Source organism: Corvus cornix, chromosome 3 (genome assembly GCF_000738735.6).
Source record: "Corvus cornix cornix isolate S_Up_H32 chromosome 3, ASM73873v5, whole genome shotgun sequence".
Lineage (NCBI taxonomy): Eukaryota > Metazoa > Chordata > Aves > Passeriformes > Corvidae > Corvus > Corvus cornix.
Window position 1 is genome coordinate 12288668 of NC_047056.1, and position 19383 is coordinate 12308050.

Sequence of the window (19383 nt, forward strand, 5' to 3'; positions counted from 1 at the left end):
CTGTTTGTGGGTTGAGTGTTAGAAGCTCATTTGTGGTGCTTCTCTTAGCCTTCCTGGGAATTTCAAGAAAAGGAGTTCTTTTCATTTCCCCTTTTGTGTCTTTGTGCAAAAGCTGACAGATCCACCCTCAGCCTGAGAGTGTGTTTGTTCTTTGAATCAGCTCTGCCTTATGGCAGCTGCTTTGCTCATCTGTCCAGTGAGGTGGGCGAGGCGGATGCATTACCTCTTTTTGTTCCTCCATGCTGGCGCTCCAAAAATAAAACTAATGTTAACTGTAAAATACATTTATTAACATTTGACTTGCCTATATTCTATTGCATTTCCCCAAAAAGCTTCTACTAGAAGTCAATACAAAACAACAATTTAATGTAATCATGGGATACAGCCTATGGGGTAATGCACAGGAAATAAATGTTGTGTTAATTTGACTTAATGTGAGCAAGGCTCTAGTGAAAACATGATACATGACTAAAGCAACAGTAGTGATAATTTTGCTTACAGAAAGTTACTTACCACAGGTAATAAAAATGTTTGCTTAAATTACATTTACCATAGCTCAAGAAAACCTTATCAGAGGCACAGTTCCTGTCTCTTGTGGAGTGAGAGCTGTTTTGGGGTGTGGGTGTAAAACCTCCCCAGTGTGTGGACGGAGAACATATTGCACTGTTTGTACATAACTGCTTTCTACCATGGAAGATCCTCAATATTAGAAGAAAATACTATGATCATGCTTTTATATTTTTAATATTTTAGAAAATTTTAATCAGTGGATTTTTTTTGAGATTTTTTTTCCACATCTGTTCTACCTTTTTGTATATAAAAACTAAGCAATCACAATGTTATGGAATATCATGAAAAACCATTTTGTGCCCCATCATGGGAGTGAGGAAAGATTTAGAAGAAAAACCTGAAAATGCCAAGCTGGATTGGTGCTCCAGTTGCATTTTTGAGGGGTGTGTGTTAGTTGTCATATTCCCATTATGTCACTATACCATCCATACCAGCCATATACCAACACCATCTGGTGCTGTAGCCAAATGTTTCAAGTAATTTTCCTATTGTACCTGGAGGCAGTTTGTTCCCCTGCCATCTGAACAGGGATGGGGGGAAAGACACGATCCATTTGCAGTCATAGGCAGAGGGATTACAGTAGCAAAACATTTTCATGGCTTTCCCAGTGTTGCAGATCCAATTGCAGACGCTTGGTGGAGCAAGATATTTACAAGTTGCTTGTCACTGCACACTCTTAGTTTTTGCGTGTGCAGAAGAAACAGCGCACATCGGTGTACGAAAAGCACATTTTATCGGCACAACCACTTGTTTTTCTGCCTGCTCTCTGCATAAAGGATGGTAAGAGGACAATGTACCCTTCAATTCCATTCTCGTCCTCAGCTGAAGAAAGGATACTGCATATGCAGTAGTACTGCCGTTAAAAAGTCAATAAAACAGCAGGTTAAAAATATATATTCAGAAAAAATCTCTTCACTGTGAGGGTGGTGAGGTGCTAGAACAGGTTGCCCAGAGAAGGTGTGGATGCCCCATCCCTGAAAGTGTTCAAGGCCAGGATGCATGGAAATGATATCTTTTGAGAGCCTGCAACTGTCGCAACAGAGCATGAAAAGAGATGACATTACTGACACGATTTATCTTTTCTACCTGAATATTAAAGGCTCCACTCCTGTCCACTCTCGCACAACCATCAGGACAGGGAACTCTTCCCGGTGAAATGCTTCATCTCACCCAAGGAAGAAGAAAACTACAAGCCCACACTTTTCTTTATTTCTGTATGGATTTATTAGGTTATTTCTTTCATGGGTATTTATTTGTTTGTTTGCTTCTTCCCTTCCGCGGGGCGCGCGCCGGCTCCTCCGGTGGGCTCGCGCAGGGAACGGACGAACGGAACGGCCGCGCGCTCCGGCGGCTCAGCGGCAGCGCCTCTCCCGATCGATTTCCGCTCGCTCTCCGTCCCCTTCTCCCTCTCACACTCCACTCACTCCCGTCCCGTCCCGTCCCGTCCCGTCCCGTCCCGTCCCGTCCCGTCCCGTCCCGTCCCGTCCCTGTCTCCGCCTCTCCCAGCGCGGCTCATGCCGCGTCCCGCGGGCCGCCCCTCTGCGGGGCCGCCCCCTGCCCGCCGCGGTGCCGCCTCCGCCGGGCTCTGTCCGTACTGGCAGCGGCGCCGCTGAAGCGCCACTCGTTCTGGTGCTGGCGGAGCAGCACGCTCTTTTGGCTCCGCCTGGCGCGGGCCCTGGCCCGGCCCCGGCCCCGAACGAGGCCCCTCCGGCGGCCCCACCCGGAGCCGCCCCGCTGCCGCCGCTCGGCGGGGCCGCCCCCTGCCCGCCCCTGCCCGGCCCGCCGCGGTGCCGCCTCCGCCGGGCTCTGTCCGTACTGGCAGCGGCGCCGCTGGAAGTGCCGCTCGCTCTGGTGCTGGCGGAGCAGCACGCTCTTCTGGCTCCGCCTGGCGCGGGCCCTGGCCCGGCCCCGGCCCCGAACGAGGCCCCTCCGGCGGTTCCGCCCGGAGCCGTCCCGCTGCCGCCCGGCTCCCGCCCCGTCCCCGGCAGCGTCGTCCGCAGCATCGCCGGCAGCTTCCCCGGTCCGAACTCTGCCGCTCGTCTGCTCGGCCGCCGGCCCCGAGCCGCCGGAGCCCGGGGCGGCTCGGGAAGCAGCAGCGCCCGGGGGCCCCGGGCAGAATGCCGAGAGCGCGGTGCCGCCCGCACGGGCGGAGAAGCCTCCCCTGGAGCAGCTCTACCGGCAGGGCCCGCTGCTGGGGAGCGGCGGCTGCGGCAGCGTTTACTCCGGGACCCGGCTCGCCGACGGCGCCCCGGTAAGAGGTGGGGCCGGGTCGGAGTGGGGCGGCGGGCGGCGGGCGACGGGCGACGAGCTCAGCCCGCCGCTCGCCTTGACTTGCAGGTGGCCATCAAGCGAGTGTCCCGCGATCGCATCCCGGAGTGGGCGCGGCTGGTGAGTGAAAGCCGGCGGGGCGTGGCGGGCGGGGCTAGGGCGAGGCCCGGGAGGGTGGGAGCCGGGACGCTGCGAGGGGAGCGAGCGTGGAGTGAGCGGGGGCCGCGGAGCGTCCCGGGCCGGGCAATGGCGAGCGGCGGTGGGGCCGGGCCGGGGTGCCGAAGGCTCGGCGCAGCATCGGCCCCGCTGACGGCATCGCGGTCCCCCCCGCAGCACAGCGGCGCCCTTGTGCCCCTGGAGCTGGCGCTGCTCTGGATGGTGTCGCGCCCTGGCTTCCGCGGCGTGGTGCGGCTCCTGGACTGGTTCGAGCTGCCCGACGGCTTCGCGCTGGTCATGGAGCGTCCGGAGCGCTGTCAGGACTCTGGTACTTCCTGGAGGAGCGGGCGTTCCTGACGGAGCCCGTGGCGCGGGGGCTGTTCCGCCAGGTGCTGGAGGCCGTGCGGCACTGCACCAGCCGCGGCGTCCTGCACCGCCACATCAAGGCCGAGAACGTCCTCGTCGACCTGGCCACCGGCGAGGCAAAGCTCATCGACTTCGTGTGCGGCACGGTCCTCCAGGACACCTTCTACACCCGAATGTCAGGTGAGCCCAAAGGCGGGGCCCAGCCGGGCAGCAGAGATTCCCCCCTTTGCTGGCAGAGGGGGAAGAGGGAGGGAGCGAGGGGAAATCCTTCTGCAGCCGGCTGCAGCCAAGTTGCTTTCCGGCGGGGCAGGGGCTGCCTGTTGTGGAACGGGAGCTGGCTGGGAGGGAGCAGCACTCATCAGGGCCTGATGAGCTGCGCCCGTATCCCGTAGGCACGCCGGAGTACAGCCCGCCGGAGTGGATCCTCTTTGGCTGCTACCATGGCCAGCCAGCCACCATCTGGTCCCTGGGCATCCTGCTCTATGAGCTGGTCTGTGGGCACCTTCCTTTCAACACGGATGAGGACATCATCCGGGGCCAGCTCTTCTTCCTGCCCCGGGTGTCTCAAGGTGGGGATGCGCCTTCAGGGCACGGCGGGAGGAGGGAAGGACGGGGTTGGCAGAGGGCAGGTGGCACGCAGGCGTCCTGCTCTTGCAGCTAGGGAGGAGGTTGATCTCCTGGGGTTAGCTGGAGGAGGTGGCACGTGTGCCTCTGGGCTGCTCTCGTCCGAAAGGGAGGATCGACGGGAAGGTTGGGGTGCAGCTTCCGAGCGCTCCTAGTGTGGCCTGGGCACCGTGGAATCTGGGAGAGCAGGGGCAGGAGCCTTGTCCCGCTGAGCAGCGGTTTCCGGTTTCTCTCCCCAGAGTGCCAGCACCTCATCCGGTGGTGTTTATCCATGGACCCCGTGCACAGGCCGTCCTTGGAAGACCTGTTTGAGCATTCTTGGCTGCAGGACCGTCACCTGGCCCAGGAGACAGCAGAGGTCCATCCCTCTGCACAGTAGGATCCAGGAGCCCAGCAAGCACCAGCTGCACACGTCTCGGGGCGCTCGGGGCAGAGCGTTTCCCTGCGGCTGTGGCACGGAGGAGAGAGCGCAGCCAAGGAGATGCTTCCGCTGGTCCTCAGCGACTTGTGGAGGAAGTGGCTCAGTGCTCCCCATCCTATTGGAGAAGTCGTGGCAGTGCGGTGAAGTTGCCACAGACTGGAAAAGGGGAAACATCCCCCTGCAGCTCAATGGCATCGTGATGTCCCCGCGAGCCGAGGCACCGCCGGGGTGTTCTTCTGGAGCACGACCTGGAGCCGGACAACACCATCCTCGAGCTGGCCGCTGGCGGGGCAAAGCCGGTTGGCTTTGGTTGCGGCCCCTTCCTGGAGGACACGCTCTGCGCCCCGACGAAATCAAGATGAGTCCACAGCCGGCGGAGGGGTGGGGGGATGCTCGTGGTTCCAGGCGTGGCAGGGCTCGGCCGGGCCAGGCGCCGGAGCTTCCCTGCTTGGTGGCACTGGGGAATATTAATTTTTCCACCGGCCGCCAAGTTGCTTTTTGGCGGGACAGGGGACGGATGCTGCACAGGGGGAGCCCAGCGCCCGGCCTTGCTGACAGCTTCTGCCACCCAGCCTGGCCCGGGCTGGGGTGGGGGGAGCCAGCCTGGCAAAAGCATCCATCCGTAGGGATGGGGGCAGCCGAGGGGGGCGGGTTCCGAAGGCGTGCCCCAGCTGGTCTGCTTTGCAGGCCCTTGAGGAAGGGGAGGGCTTACGTGTGGGAAAGGTGGGGTTTTTCCCCAGCCGTGGAGAGCCTTAATGCTTGCATGGAGTGCTCAGACGCTCCCCAGGCCCGCGATACGGTGATAACCTTTGACACTTTTTCTTGCTTCCAGGTCTTGTTTTTAATTGACTTTCATGCAATCGTTCTTTGCTTTTTCCAGGAAGATTGCACCGGGTGCCCGGACCGCATGGGGAAGCGCTGGCACCCTCTGTGGAGTGCGTCCGGTGCCGGCGCTACCCCGGGGGGCCGCAGTCTGCGGGGCCATCGCCTTCAAGACGGACGAGGACCTCGTGCGGGATCGGCTCCTCTCCTGGCAGCAGGTCTCCAGAGGTGGGTACCCGGCGTCACAGCAACGGGTGGCAGAAGGGCTTCCGGCAGACGGCAGCAGGCACACGAGCATCCCGCTCTTGCAGCTGCTGAGGAGACTGCTCTGCCGTGTTTCAGTGGAGGAGGTGGAACATGGCCTGCCATGCTGCTCTCCTCTAGAAACGGAGAATTGGCACAGCCAGCAGCCTGGCCCGGGCACAGGCCCTGCTGGGACAGGGGGGACAGGAGCCCTGTCCGACTGACCGCGGCTTTCCGGTTTCTCTCCCCAGGGTGCCAGCACCTCAGGCACGGAAGCAGCACCGCTCGGCCTGCGGATCTGGGAGGGCTGGAGGGCGGCAGGTGTTAATTTGCTGTCAAAAATAAATCTTGTTCTTGTTGTTGTCATCGGAGTGTTTCTTTCATCCTTTTCCAAGCTTTTGGCCCCTTTCTCCTGTTGGGGTCCCTCCCCTGCCGTGTAGCCCTGGGAGAGGGGCCCTGAGGGCACAGACACGGGGTTTCCCTGCCCCTGCTCAGCCTCGTTCCCGTTGGTTGGTTTGTGTTCCCTGCGCGGGCAGAAGGACCCTTGGTCCCGTGACTGGAACAGTTCCTGGGCAGAGCTCCGGCCATGCGGCTGGAGAAATAAACATCTCTGAAACATCTAGCAAGAATCTGTCTGTCCATATATATTTCCTTTCCACGGGACTCCTGGTTTGATATACGCGTGTTGCAGGATCCCCACTGCAACAAATGGTGGAGAATTGTGAGCAGAACGATCCCCGATCCCTAAGCGACTGATTTGTGTGAGTAAACCCTGGAAACTTTGGATTCCTCTTCTTGGTTTTGCTTTGCTATTCCGTATCTAAACTATGGAGGAACCGTGGGAAGACTCTTGGCTCTCAGAGCCGCATATGGACATTTATCTTAAACTTAAAATGATTCTTGAACAACAATTTGTAAATTTTAGCTTGATTCAAGCTCAAAAAGAACTGAAACACTTCCTGGCATGGTTGTTTAAGAACTTTTTCTATGTTTCTTGGGATTTAATTCTTACCAAGGGCTTTTGGAAAACCGTTTGGACACAGTTAATACTGGAGTCAAAATATATGCCGATGGAAGAATATTTTCGTGAATATTATTTAATTACCGAGACTGTTGAGCAATGTCAGCTGTGTCCTGGCGAAGGGAAGCCTGGCGCAGGGACCGTGCGGCCCAGGCCATGTGCACCGAGCGCTCTGCGAGCAGCAGCGAGGCAGTTCCCGCGTGCGGGCGGAGCCACGCGAGCCGCAGTGTCGGTGGCGGAGCGAGGAGCGGCGGGAGCGGCAGGACCCGGCGGTGCCCACATGGCCCAGCACAGTGCGTGGTGGAGTGAGCCCCGTGAATGCCCGGCCGAGAGAGGTGGCGCGCGGGCGGCGGCTGGCGGCGATGGCGGTGGAACTGAGCCGCGCCCGGCCGAGACGCGCGCTGGAGCGGAGCGCGGGGGAGTCATCGCTCGGGGGCCCGGCCGAGATGTGGGTGCAGCGCCCGGCAGCGGCAGCGAAGCTGCGACCAGAGGAGGTGACGCACGGAGAACTGAGCGGCGCGGCCCGGCCCGGCCCGCACGGCCCCGAACGCGACCCCGGGAAGAGCGCGCAGGCACCAGCAGCCCCGACAATTCCAACACGGGAGCGACCGAAGGAGAGAGCAAAGACGCAGCGAGACAGAAAACAGCAGCCACTCGGAAAAAGGAAAAGATCATAGTAACTAAGACCTTAGGGATAGTAAAATGGTATAATGTTAAGCAAATTATGGTTTTATAACAAGGTGTGACAACCAGCAAGACATATTCGTGCATAGAACTGCTATTAAAAAGAATAACCCTGAAAAATGCATCCCAAGCTTGGGAGATGGAGAGGTGGTGGAATTTAATATTGTTCTAGGGAGAAAAGGGTTACAAGCATCGCAGGTCACTGGGCCTGATGGTGTTCCTGTAAAAGGCAGTATATATGCAAAAAATCGTAGTCATGTTAGACAGTATCTCTATTGTAAGCCCCCCCTACAGTTTCCCTTTCCTAATCCCACCTTTCCCTTTTACCCTATGTCCTATTACCCCCAGTGTATTCCTAATCCGTTTTTTCACCCATGGTTTCCCTCACAAAACCATGCTTTTGCCAATTGTTTCCCCAAAAATCCCTTTCCAATGCCGAGTGGGGGATGAAAAGGGGGAGGGAAGAAGTTAAACCCTCTCCTGCCTCAGTTTCCCCACAAAGCATGCTCAGAGAGTTCTGTCTCCCTTCTGTCAGCCCTAAGATGTTCCACAGAATCTGTTTGGACATTTAAAGACTCAGGAGGGTGGCTTGTTTTGTCTTGAAACTGTTCTTGTTATGTTTATCCAGTTGTTTTCATTCTCCTTTTATTAAAATAAAACGGGTGAGGTGTTGGGGTCCCCCCCCCTGCCTTGTAGCCCTGGGAGAGGGGCCCTGAGGGCACAGACACGGGGCTTCCCTGCCCCTGCTCAGCCTCGTTCCCATTGGTTGGTTTGTGTTCCCTGCGCGGGCAGAAGGATCCTTGGTCCCGTGACTGGAACAGTTCCTGGGCAGAGCTCCGGCCATGCGGCTGGAGAAATAAACATCTCTGAAACATCTAGCAAGAATCTGTCTGTCCATATATATTTCCTTTCCACGGGACTCCTGGTTTGATATACGCGTGTTGCAGGATCCCCACTGCAACACTTTAGGGACAGGGAGAGAATAGGGATCCAAGGCCATTCCCATACGATCCAAAAGGCCAGTGGAGGCAGTGGCACCGCAGAACATCTTGGTGCCAAACATGTGGATGCCATCTGGGAATGTAGCCACATTTCCAGACAAGTGAGCACAGGGATAGCGGTGGCAAATGTGGGACATGGTCTCTCCCTCACCACTTCCCTTTCCATTCCCTGTCCTAGACCAAGCTGCTCCATCAGTTTGACATCTCTGCCAGGTCCCAGCTAAGAGCATGGCTAAATGTCTTCAGGCATGAATGGGGGCAAGGCTGGATGCTTGATCTGAGTCTTCTGCTCTTTCCAGGCTGCCTTGATGCCTGTGCATTCCAGAGGTGGGGATATGAAGAAGGGGTCATTGGGACCACCTTTGATCCCCCCAATACGCAAGGCAGTGAGTCCCCCTGTGAGCAGTGCGGCAGCGTCTGTCCCAAGCTCTCCGCAGCTGGATTTCCAGGAGTCCCAGGAGATGAGGTAAGCCAAGGTGTCTGCTGCTCCAGTGTGCTGTTCCCCTCGCTCTTCCCGTCTCGTGAGGTTATTTTCCACAGTCATCTCTCCCTTGTATTTAGGCAAACCTCAGTGTATTCCCCATTTTGCCCATCTGTGGTGATCCAGCACAATGGCAAAGCCAACACCATATGCCCTAAGAGCAGAGGTGGTTGTGGGGAAGAGGAGGCAGGGCTTAAGAGCACCTCAGAACAGGTCCTCTGCTGGACTTGGCTACTGATTCCCTCTGTGGTGTTTGTGCTGTCATTTGGGAACTGTATTGCATGGATCTGGATACTGCAGACCTTTGAATACTGTGATCCTTGACTGTCAAGTTCTGCAGCTATGAGAATATGTCAGGGCAAATATTGGCTACTGAGGAGGTGTCTGCAAATTCAGGTGCTGCTCCTGTAAATGTCAGGTGTGACTTCTCTGTGCCTGGGCCTCCACCGTGAAACCAGAGCCCAGATAAAACTTGGGGTACAGATGTATCATCTGATCCATGTTTAGTATTTCGATCTGGGCTTAAGATCAAAGAGGGCAAGGTGCTAGAGAAGAGTTATAGGACTGTACCTGATGCAAAGATATTGGCTTGGATATATGTGTGAGAAAATGTAGCTGTCAAGCTTATCCTAGTGACAAGGATAAAGCAGGAGTCACAGAAGTATCATTCCAATTGAAAAGCATCTGTAGGGCTTTTAAAGTGCAATCGGAATATCCTTACCTGGCAGCTGAGTTGGAAAAGGCCTTTTTGTCCTTGAAAGAGCAAGGAGGTGTACTGTCATTCTCAGGAGAGAGCAGTGCTATGACCCCATGTAGCCCGAGACTGTCACCAGTGTAAGGCATGAGCAGGCAAAGTCAAGCTTGGGCAGGAGAACAAAAGTAGCTGCCCTCCATACAGACTTGTGTCTCAGCTCAGCAGCTCTTGCTGCTTCACAGAGGCTGTAGGAGCCACTTGGCTCCAAAAGGAGAGAACTGGGCAGGTCTGATGCAAGTTGAAGAATGACTGCTGTGTTTCAGCCGGAGCTTGGCAAGCTCTGTGGGACTCCAGCACCTGAAAGCTTAAGGACAATTCCTCAGCTTTGCATCGTGTTGGGTTTATGTGTTGCATTTCCTCCTTCATCAGGGGGACCATGCTAAGAAGGTTTGCCTCCTTTGATGCTACACACATTCCATGCCCTTCTCTTTCTACGTGCTCATATGTTCTTTTGTCCTCCCTTTTCTCAAGGCCAAGATCCAGCAGCAGAAGCAAAGAGAAGAACTCTGAACATGCAGGTAGGTACAGGGCATGTCTGTCCTAAACTGACCATTGGAATGCTGACCCAGGGGTGGCATTGTGGCAGTTTGGTTGAAAACCATCCTGGTTTAAATGTCTTCAAATTCCTTTCAATTCCTTGATGGGCTCAGTGCACTCTCCCAGAGCCTGGTCACTGGGAGTGTGCTCCGGTGGTGCAGTGAAAATTACTCCAGGAGCTGCACTGGTACCTTGGGGCTCGGGAAATGCGCCACAGGAAAAGAAAACATTCCTCTCCATCCTGCACATGCCTTTCATCTCCCTGCACCCTTTCTAAGGTCATAATTAGTAGAGAAAAAAAGACATTTAGCATGAAAGGAGAAATGTTCCCACTCCTTCCTCCTGCCTTTGAAGGAGGACACCTTCCCTTGGGGCAGTTTCTGTGCTGAACCCTTTGAGATCTGAAGGAGATTCATGGATATTGCCTGGTTTTGCATGGGAGAAATAGGGAAACCTCCTTAGACAGAAAGTCCTTGTGAATGTTCCAGTTAAGGGGAAGGAGACTTCCAAATGGATGCAGCCTATGCAGGATCAGAGTTTGTCATCCTCTGACAGCACAAGCCTAAAGCCACCTATGGCAGGTTCACGATGGCAAATCTCTTCCCCGACTCTCTCTGCCCGTGTCAGTATTGCAGGCTGAGGCTGGGGGAGGAGATGCCTTCTGCCTTGTCCCCCCTCCCTGCCTTGCCTGATCCCTGACAAGAAGAGTTGTGCCAGACCAAATGAGGTGTCTGGTGCATGTGTGTCAGTCCCTGCTTTCAAGTTCAAAGCCTCAATGCCAGGGTTGTTGTTCCTTTGCCATCTCTGGGCATGGAATGATAGGAGAGATGAGATTTGAAGAAACAATTTTGCTGATGCAGAAAAACGATTTATCATTGGTGGAGGCCTGTACAGAATGATTAGTTCTCTGAGTTTCAAAAGCTCCAATGGAGAGCATTTCAGATTAACCTGCACCATGCCATTTCCATTAAGAAAATTTTGAATTGTCAGGATTAGCGAAGATCAGAAATGTTTTGAGGCAGGTCATGTTTATGTTGGGTTTGGGTGTCTCTGCAGGAAGGAAAGCAGGGAATAAACTCCTGGAGCAACAAAGCAGAGAAAGCTGGGACGTTTGCATGAACAATGTGTTCCCTACAGATATGGGCTGCTTGAATAGTGGGGACATGTAATGGGGATTGCAAATCTTCTTTTGCTTCTAACACGTGGTGCCATTGTTTGTGTCCCAGCACTGCCTTTGTTGTAAAGAGAAATAAAAACCACCAAGAAAACCCAACCAAGAACTGAGGGGGAGTTACAGAAACAAAGGCCTTGAAAACTGGCTTTGGAAAGCAATTACTTCCTAGGTGGAATTGTCAAATTCTAGAGACCCCTGTGGGTTGCCAACTGTTTGGAAGGAAAGGGATCCCCAAGTAGTGGATGAGCCATGAGCAGCACAGAAGCAAAGTAGTGGAATCTCTCTCTCCTGTCCTGCCAGCTCCATACAGTTCAGAGCAATTATAGTGATGCTAGTTTCATGAAAAATAAAAACAAAGCGATCTTCTCAATATTTAAATAAGCCCTCGAGTGCCTCACCCATTAGTTGTGGTGATTGTAAAGGTGGGAGTTCAACTAACTCACTTCTTCCCTTGTACCTGATCTACAGCTTCTTCTGAGTCTACAACAAACACCCAGAGGAAGAAGGGAAAAAATTCATGGTGTGTGATAGGACCTGGGATGCCTCTGTTCCCAAGGGAACTGGCTGAACTTTTCGGCTTGAAGACGGATGTGCGGAAGCCCGGCCTTGGCAGTGCAGGTCTCCGCTCGCAGCCTGCTCAGGGGGCCTTGGCCCAGGAGCCCCGGCAGGGGCAGCTGAGCAGCGCTGCCCCCGGGGTCACTGCCAGGGAGCACAAGGTGAAGGCTGAGCATGGCTCAGCCTCACAAAGAGGTAAGGCGGGAGCTGGGCCGCTCTCTGGCGGGAGGAAGGCTCTTGTGCCAGCCTAGAGAGCCTGGGCACATTGCCAGGGAACAGTTCTGCCCTGCATGTGCCCCCTGCAATGAGCTGTGCTGCTCCCAGTGCCCCGTGGAGCTGTAGGGCTGCTCAGCTGTGGGGCCGGCAGAGGAGCAGGAGGGTGCGTGTGCAGCTGAGCCATTCCTGGAAAGCACAGGCCTCTGGGCTCCCTGCTGTCCCAGGGCAGCCCAGAGGCCAGGCTGTTCCTGTGCTGGCTCTGTGCAAGTGGGTCAGGGTGTCTCCCTGGCCTGCCTCAAGTGGCTGCTGGCAGGAGCATGTTTCCCTGTGCAGCTCTTTAGAAGTTTCCAGGGAATCTCTCACATGAAATACTGTAGCTTCCGATGCTTTATGTTGGCATTGTGGCCTCTGTTATATTTTGTGTCTCCACTTTGCACTTGGGACTGACTGCACTGGTCCCAAGGAGGTTACCCTGGAGTCAGTAGTTTCCCTGTCAACTTCTCAGATGCTCTTACCTTCCAAGGCCTTGCCTTCCCATCCAGAATAGCCCTCCTTCCTCAAAGCCCATATCTAACTCTTTTTTATTATTAAGCTGACCATTTTGCTGGGCAAAAAATCCTGATTTAAGACATTGGTTTTCTGCTACTTTGCTGCCACGTGTTTTTATCCTCTGTGAAGCCATGTAAAGAGTGATTCATCCTCTGAGTTTTAACGGCTCTGTTGGAGAGTGTTTCAGAATGAGCTACATTGTTCCACTTCCATTAGGAAAATCAGCCTTTAGTCAGACTGGCCTGAAAGTGGCCCAATCTCACACAGTTTAGAATGAAAATCCTCGGGGAAAGCAAATTATCCAGTTTCAAGAACACAATTCACGTTTGGCTAACACTCCTGCAATCCTAAGCTTTTCTTTTCATGTCCTCTAAAATATTGCCACAAAGAGAAGAAAATATTGATCTAAATGCTTACGGGTATTAGAACCCGGGAGTTCTTTTAGGAACCGGGAAGAAGATGTTTACTAAAATCAGCATGAATTAGGGCAGATAAGAATCTCTGTCAAGAGCAAGCTCCGTCTCTGCCCTTCTCTATCAAACACAGCGGCTCTCCAGCATCCAGGGCTGAGGCCTCCATCATGCAGGAGGTTTCATTCTGCTGGCCACAGAGCAATGCCATGTCTGCTGCCAGTGCACTGTGGCAGTAGCCCATCCATTGGGAGAGGTTCTAGGCATATGTAGCTTGCTGCTCTCAGACACAATCTCTGGGTCTTATCAGAGCTCTGCAATCTGGAAGCTGTCTTGCCTGTTGCCCAGCATGGCGCTGTTGGGGGCTTGAAGTGTGCCAGAGATTTACAGGAACCTTTGCTTCCATTAACAGGCCTCCCAGTGAGCCAGGCCAAGGAGACGGATCACCCCACCAGTGCTGGCCTTACGAGTGCCGAAGCCCTGAAGGATGGCTTTGGAAAGGTGAGGGATAAGGACAGGGATGAGCAGACTTCCTTTCCAGTGACTGTTTAGTGCTAGGCCCAAAATGTCCCTGAAAATCATAATCTTCCACTCTTGGGGGATGGGGATTCTCTTGGGAATATATTTGACAGCTACAGAGCAATTGCTTGGCTATTTCCAGTGGTGGCAAGGTCACTGGTTTGGAGATGGTGCTAAGGTCATGCCAGAAGCATTCTTTATGTGCAAAGGCCCTTGTAGAGAAGTTCTGAATGGCAGAGCAAGCTACACATCAGTGAATGTGGGCAAAGTGCATCCTGGGAAGCACAGAAGCAAGGATTCTAATGCTGAGTGTAAGCAAGGCTGCAAAATAAAATGGGAGAGTTTGATTTTTCCTGGTTACCTTTCTTGCTGTATCTCACAGCCCTCTCATTCTCAATTTTTCCACGCATTAACATCAATGTTTCTGCAACTTGTTTTCACGTGACTCCTCTTTTTGGCCTCACGGTCTCCGAGAGCAGCTGAGTCCTTCAGAAGCCAGAAGTGAGAAACAGCTGCAATTCCTGGCCATGAGTGTTAAGCAACAGCTACTTACCCCTCCTTGCTGCGTATTGCACATGGTTTTTATTCTCCTGCCATGGCCTGTAGGAAGGGAACTGCCTGCTCACTGGTCACGTAGGCTCTTCATCTGTCTTGGAGCACTCCTGTGATTTTCTTGCTTCAAGCAGGGCCTCCTGACACAGGCTGAGAAACAGTACCTTGGAGCAGTGGGAGGTTATGGCAATAAAGTGTTCCACCTCACTGTGTGTAATTGCCAAGGTGAGGACGGGAGACATTCTTCAGAAACCATTGGAATGTACATGGAGCTGCATCAAGGACTGTGGAACTCTATGGACTCTGTGCTCCTGATGAGATGTTGTGTCTGGTTTGTGTGTCTCTGCTTACAGTCTGTGATGCATTCCCATTGCATGTAGGTCCGTGCTGCATTGGGCAAGTTGGCTCAAAGGAACTTAGAGCGGAAGCCAATGGAGCTTTTGGAGAAAGAGATCAAGACAGAGAGAGAAAAGGAAACGTCCTTGCAGCTGCCTCCACAGACAGTTGACCCCGGGGATGCAGCTGCAGCAAGTAAGTGGTTACTACACCTGTGGTCCTTTCTGATCACTTGCTTGCCCTCTGCACAGTGTTGCCCTCAGACTGGGGGGCTGTTACATTTGCATCTGAGTGGGAGTTTGCATAGGATGTATTTCCGGTCCCCAAAGAAAAATGGAGAGGCATGAAGTGTCTTGCCCATGGCCTCACTGAGTCCGTAACAGAATATCAGCTTCCCACCTTCCCCTCTGAAGTCCTTCAGAGTGTAAAATTCTGTCTTGCAAAGTACACTGGGGCTTCAGACTCTCTCCTGGATAGCAGTCTCCAGGAAAAGTGGGTCCAAAAGAATGCTTTTCAACCAAGGTGCAACCTGGAAGAAACAAAATTCAACTCCTTCTAATGAAAACCCCAGAGACCCTTCTCCCACCACTCCCTGCTGAGGAGCTGGCGCTGTAGAGCTGTGCTGAAGCCCCGAGCCAGTGCTTCTGTTGTAGCCCCAGGAGCAAGCAGCGTTGCCGACTGAATCCGGGCTGAGGGGCTCTGACTGCAGTGCTGTGTGCGCTGCCCCAGGGCAGCAGCAGGGACCTCAGGAGGCAGCACTCAGCCCGAGGGCATCACGCAAGGTTATCTGCGCTTTCTTTTGGCAACTTCCCCAGCCAGCCTCTGAAACAGGAAAACAAAAGCAAAGCAATACTGGGGTTTCCTTGTTTCTTCGGGGAAGCATCACTGCAGTTTGGTTTTAAACCAGAAGAGGGTAGATTTCGATTAGATATTAGGAAGAATTTCTTTATAATGAAGGGGATGAAACACTGGAAGAGTTTGCCCTGAGAAGCTGTTGTTGATTGATCCTTGAAGGTGTTCAAGGCCATGTTAGATGGGGCCCTGAGGAACCTGCTCGTGCTGAAGATGTCCCTGCTCATGGGGGCTGGACTAGATGGTGGTTAAAGGTGCCTTCCCACATAAACTCTTCTAGGATTCTGTGATCACTTTCCCATGGTTCTGTGCCACTGTTATACTTGAAGTTCTTTGGGATAACAAAGAGATGTTACCCAGCTCCAGCAAGTTTTCTGGGCCTTTCCATTGTCACCCTCCACTTCCAAGCTCCTCTTTGGTCCCTGCAGGCTTTAGCCTACCGCCTGTCAATGGCACAGCTTCCAGTGTGCAGAGGAAACACCCTGGTAGTGCCTTGAAGAAGAAGGTCTTGAGGAAGCAGGACAACGTGCCCTTACTGTCCAAGAAGCCCATCATCCATGGAGACGGCAGCTTCCCACGCAGCTCCTCAGGTAAGCCTGCTCCACAGCAGCTTTTTCCTGCACCGGTTTTCCTTGCACAAGGAGCACAAACTGCCTCCTGATTCAGCCACCACAGCTGGGATCTTGGGTTCATAGCCTGTGCTGAGAATGAGCAGCAAATCTACTCTTGAGTTACTCCAGCTCGGCAGAACTGGAGCAGTTGGTTCTTATTGATCCATTGGAAAGCTGAGCTGCATAAAGTAGTGGTAAAGACCTAAGCTCTGGCTTTTGCCCATCCTGATAGAGCAAACTACAGCACTGGTGCCAGGAGGCAGCTGTAACTGCAGGGATGAGCTCGGGGCAGTCTGGCAGGGTGTGCTCACTGTGCACCTACGAGTACCACCACGATCAATTGTCCACTCTCCATCTTGGCCCTCTGCCTGTGCTGCTGTCCGCCTCTGCAGCCAGCTTTCCTGCTCTCCCAGCAAGGGTTGTCTCTGCATGGCAGTCAGCCACTTGGTGCAGCCGTGCTGCTGCTCCCAGAAGTGCCCAATGGCTTCTCGCCGCTGCCATCCCACGGCCTGCAATGCCAAGAGGGAACAAGCAGCGCCTCCTGTGTCACCCCACCCAAATACAGCGGCCTGTGTAGCAGGTGACAGCCAGGAGGGGCTGCCTGGTGCTCCCAGGCTGTTTGCTGCCCGCAGTGAATACACAGCACATAGTCCCTAGTGGCTCTTGCCTCTCCTGTGAGGGCAGCCTGCCTGTGCTACGATCCTGAGTAGGGTGAGAGAAGAAGAAGGGAGCTAGGAATGATACTTTGAGTGCTCTTTTCTAGTCATGCTACTTCCATGCTCACAATTGACCAGAACTAGCCTGACGTGGCTCCCCATTCCTATTGAATATAGATGTGTACATCCACATCCTTCTGCAGTGACACCACTGATGGCAGTGACAGGGGTACATCAGTGACAGCCAGATTAGCTCCCATCTGAATATTCTAGATTCTGTGCAATGTTTAAACTCCATCATTTGAGACAGCTCAGATGTTTCCTTGTACACATTAGAAAACGACCTGTTGAGTGCATGACATGAAATTGATGATCAACAGTCCTTTGGATGACAAGTGGGTTTCTTAAGAAATGCATTTATCATCTGACTTTTCTCATACCTTGTAAACTGACTATCAAGAGATTGTGTCTGCCAACAATTTGCATCTGTATTTACGTATTCTTATCATCAATTTGCATTTGGAAGGCTTTTTTATCAACCATCTGGGCTAGAGATTCCATTTTTCCACAAGCTTAGGCTTGCACAGTGTGCACACAAGTCCATTTGAGGACAAACACATTTCACCTCAGCATCTTTCAAATACAGCCAGTGGGTACTTTACTGAAATAGTAAAGATTCATGATGCTTGGAAAGAACAAAATCCATGAACTACTCCCTTCCCAAGAGCAGGCTGAAATGTAAGTGCACTCAGCTGCCCTCTGTCTAGAATATTTGAAGCCAATGGGAACAGAGGCGCTGTGAGGTGTGAAGGGTCAGGTATCGCTGTTCCCTGGTAGCTGCTCTGAGGGGATTCAGCCGGGCCCAGCAGGACTCGCTTGTTCAGGCTCGGCTTGGTGCTGTCACGAGGCAGCTGCAGGTCTTTCCTCAGGGAGTTGCAGAGTGCCTCTGTCCTCAGGGCTCGGGGAAATCAGGGCGCTGAGACAGGAGAGGCAGCTGAGGGGTCCCTCGTGGGGAGCAAGTCCTGCTGGTGGGCACTGTCTCACAGGGAGTGGGAGCTCTGCGGCCTCAGGAACGTGCCGCTGGCTGTGGTACCTGTGGCACTTGGGAGCTGGCGCTGTGTGGGCAATTGTCAGGTTGAGCCAAGGAGCTGTGCCCAGCTGGGGGGGCTGGGAGAAAGCAAGGAGCCAGAGAGCAGGGAATTCTCTGAGCCAGTGCCAGTTTGTACCTCATGGAAGGCTGGCTGGGAGATGGGGCTGCAGGCCGCTCCATGGCGGGGTGCCTTGCCCGGGGCTGCAGCGCTCATGGCTGACCCTCTCCTTACAGTGACCCCGCAGACGGCCACTGGTGCCGAGCGCCGAGAGGAGCCGCTCCGTGGGAAGGGGCAGAAGGACGGAGCCTCTTTGGAGCCACAGCAGTCCTTGCTCGAGGCACTCTCCTTGCTCAGCAGTGATGACTGGTAAGAAAGGCCCTGTTCACTCTGTCTCCCTCTTAGCGTTATGTGGAAGGTATCTTTTCAGCTTTATACCGGCTAGCGCTTGTATTTCAATGCCTTAGAAAGCCTCGAGCAGCCTTGAGAGGTAGCAAGGGCGATCTAGCACTTTAGTAGCTCTAAAATCGGTACCTGAATCAGCTGCAGAGCAAATACCATCAGCAGAAGCAAAGAGGGAGAAATATAGCTCCCTGCTCGCTCAATTCCCTGCAGTTAGAAGCTTTCAAATGAGACAGACGACCAGAGATGTTCACAGGAAAGTAGCTGAGCTGAGAGAGGGCGTTTGCCTCCCCTCGACCATCTTTATTAGGAGAAGGGGAAAGGGGAGGACTGGGGGCGGACCCGGGGTGAGCGGCCAATCAGATACTGCTGAAGAGTCTGAGTTACATTTGGCTTTGCCCGCGCTTGGAACAAAGGAGCTCAGTGCACATGTCTTTGGGAGGGGGGAGGGGAAGATCAGAACAGGCAGCAACAGCGTTAAGGTAGGTTAGGAGAGCATCTTGCTAGTGCCTCTGAGCCCCAGCAGCCCAGAGGGCCGAGGGGCACCAGTGAAACCACTCCAGAGCAGAGAGAGGATAAAGATTTGAGAGCAGCCTTTTCTTGGCCTTGGTCTGCAGCAGTGCTCCAGCTGCAGCAGGTCCGTGCTGTTTCCTCGCTTTGCCTGCTGCTCTGTGGAGCTGCAAAGGATATCTTGAGGGAAGAGAGAAAGCTGTGGGACAAGATGATTTGCTGGCTGAAGCCAGAAGCAGGATGGCAGCAGTTTGGAGTGTAGAGATTTGGGTGCCTCGGGGCCCAGTGGCACTGAGTAAGATTTGTCTCTGGCCCCACTGCTGGCAGCAGTGGCAGGAGTCAGGGTCTGCCTGTGACCTTCCGCATGTGAGTCCCAGGAGCAGCTACAGGGAGTTCTTCTTTCTGAGAAATGCACTGAGTTGTGCTATAGAGTCACTCAGCCTGTCATTAGTCCTGAGGGGCTCATGGCAGAAGAGAAGGAAAAAGAAATAAAATCCTCTAGGAATCTTGCACTTTTGCAAGTCAACTGTTTCCTTCTCACTGCTTCATATGGGCCTGAGATGTTTTGTCAATACTCACAATGTGTCCCAAACTTAGACACAGACAGAAGGAGGCCTGTAGAGGCCCAGAGGTGATAACCCCACAAATGTTAGGTGATATTGGTTGTCTTTTTGATGTCTGGGTTATCATCTACTCACTGCTTCATTCACACTGGGATAAGGACTCCATTCACCCTGGGATGAGCATGAAAAATCTGCCGCGATGCATCTCCTTGTGCAGTCGCCTTTGCTCTGCCCTGTCTCTTCTGCTTTCTCTTCCCCATTTCTGTTTGGTGCCCTGTGAGGTGCAGAGAGCTTCTGCAGCTGTGGGGGGGTCCGGGTGACACTCAGGGATGCCCGTGGCATCAGCCGCCAGCCCTGCGCTGCAGCCCCGATGCATCACGCGCCTTCCTGTAGCTCAGGTCCTGCACAAAGCAAGTGCTGAGAGAGGGAGTTGTTTGCACCT

General features: G+C 53.8%; 2 protein-coding genes across 2 annotated transcripts in view; both read left to right on the forward strand.

Annotated features, from left to right (window-relative positions):
- Positions 1–876: 876 nt before the first annotated feature.
- LOC104696643 lies at positions 877–5836 on the forward strand. The gene is given in 9 exon segments (XM_039567836.1): positions 877–929; positions 2077–2821; positions 2908–2958; positions 3172–3316; positions 3319–3540; positions 3753–3929; positions 4224–4348; positions 4350–5455; positions 5722–5836. Coding segments are annotated over 9 exon segments (2718 nt in total). The 3' UTR covers positions 5816–5836.
- A 2365-nt stretch (positions 5837–8201) lies between these two features.
- Positions 8202–19383, forward strand: part of LOC120411581 — a 16683-nt gene continuing 5501 nt past the window's right edge. Inside the window, exons 1-7 of the mRNA XM_039567837.1 lie at positions 8202–8642; positions 9883–9929; positions 11591–11872; positions 13265–13353; positions 14304–14454; positions 15540–15701; positions 17703–17835. Coding sequence (XP_039423771.1) covers positions 8485–8642; positions 9883–9929; positions 11591–11872; positions 13265–13353; positions 14304–14454; positions 15540–15701; positions 17703–17835 — 1022 coding nt within the window. The 5' untranslated portion in view covers positions 8202–8484. The remainder of the gene's footprint in view (positions 8643–9882; positions 9930–11590; positions 11873–13264; positions 13354–14303; positions 14455–15539; positions 15702–17702; positions 17836–19383) is intronic.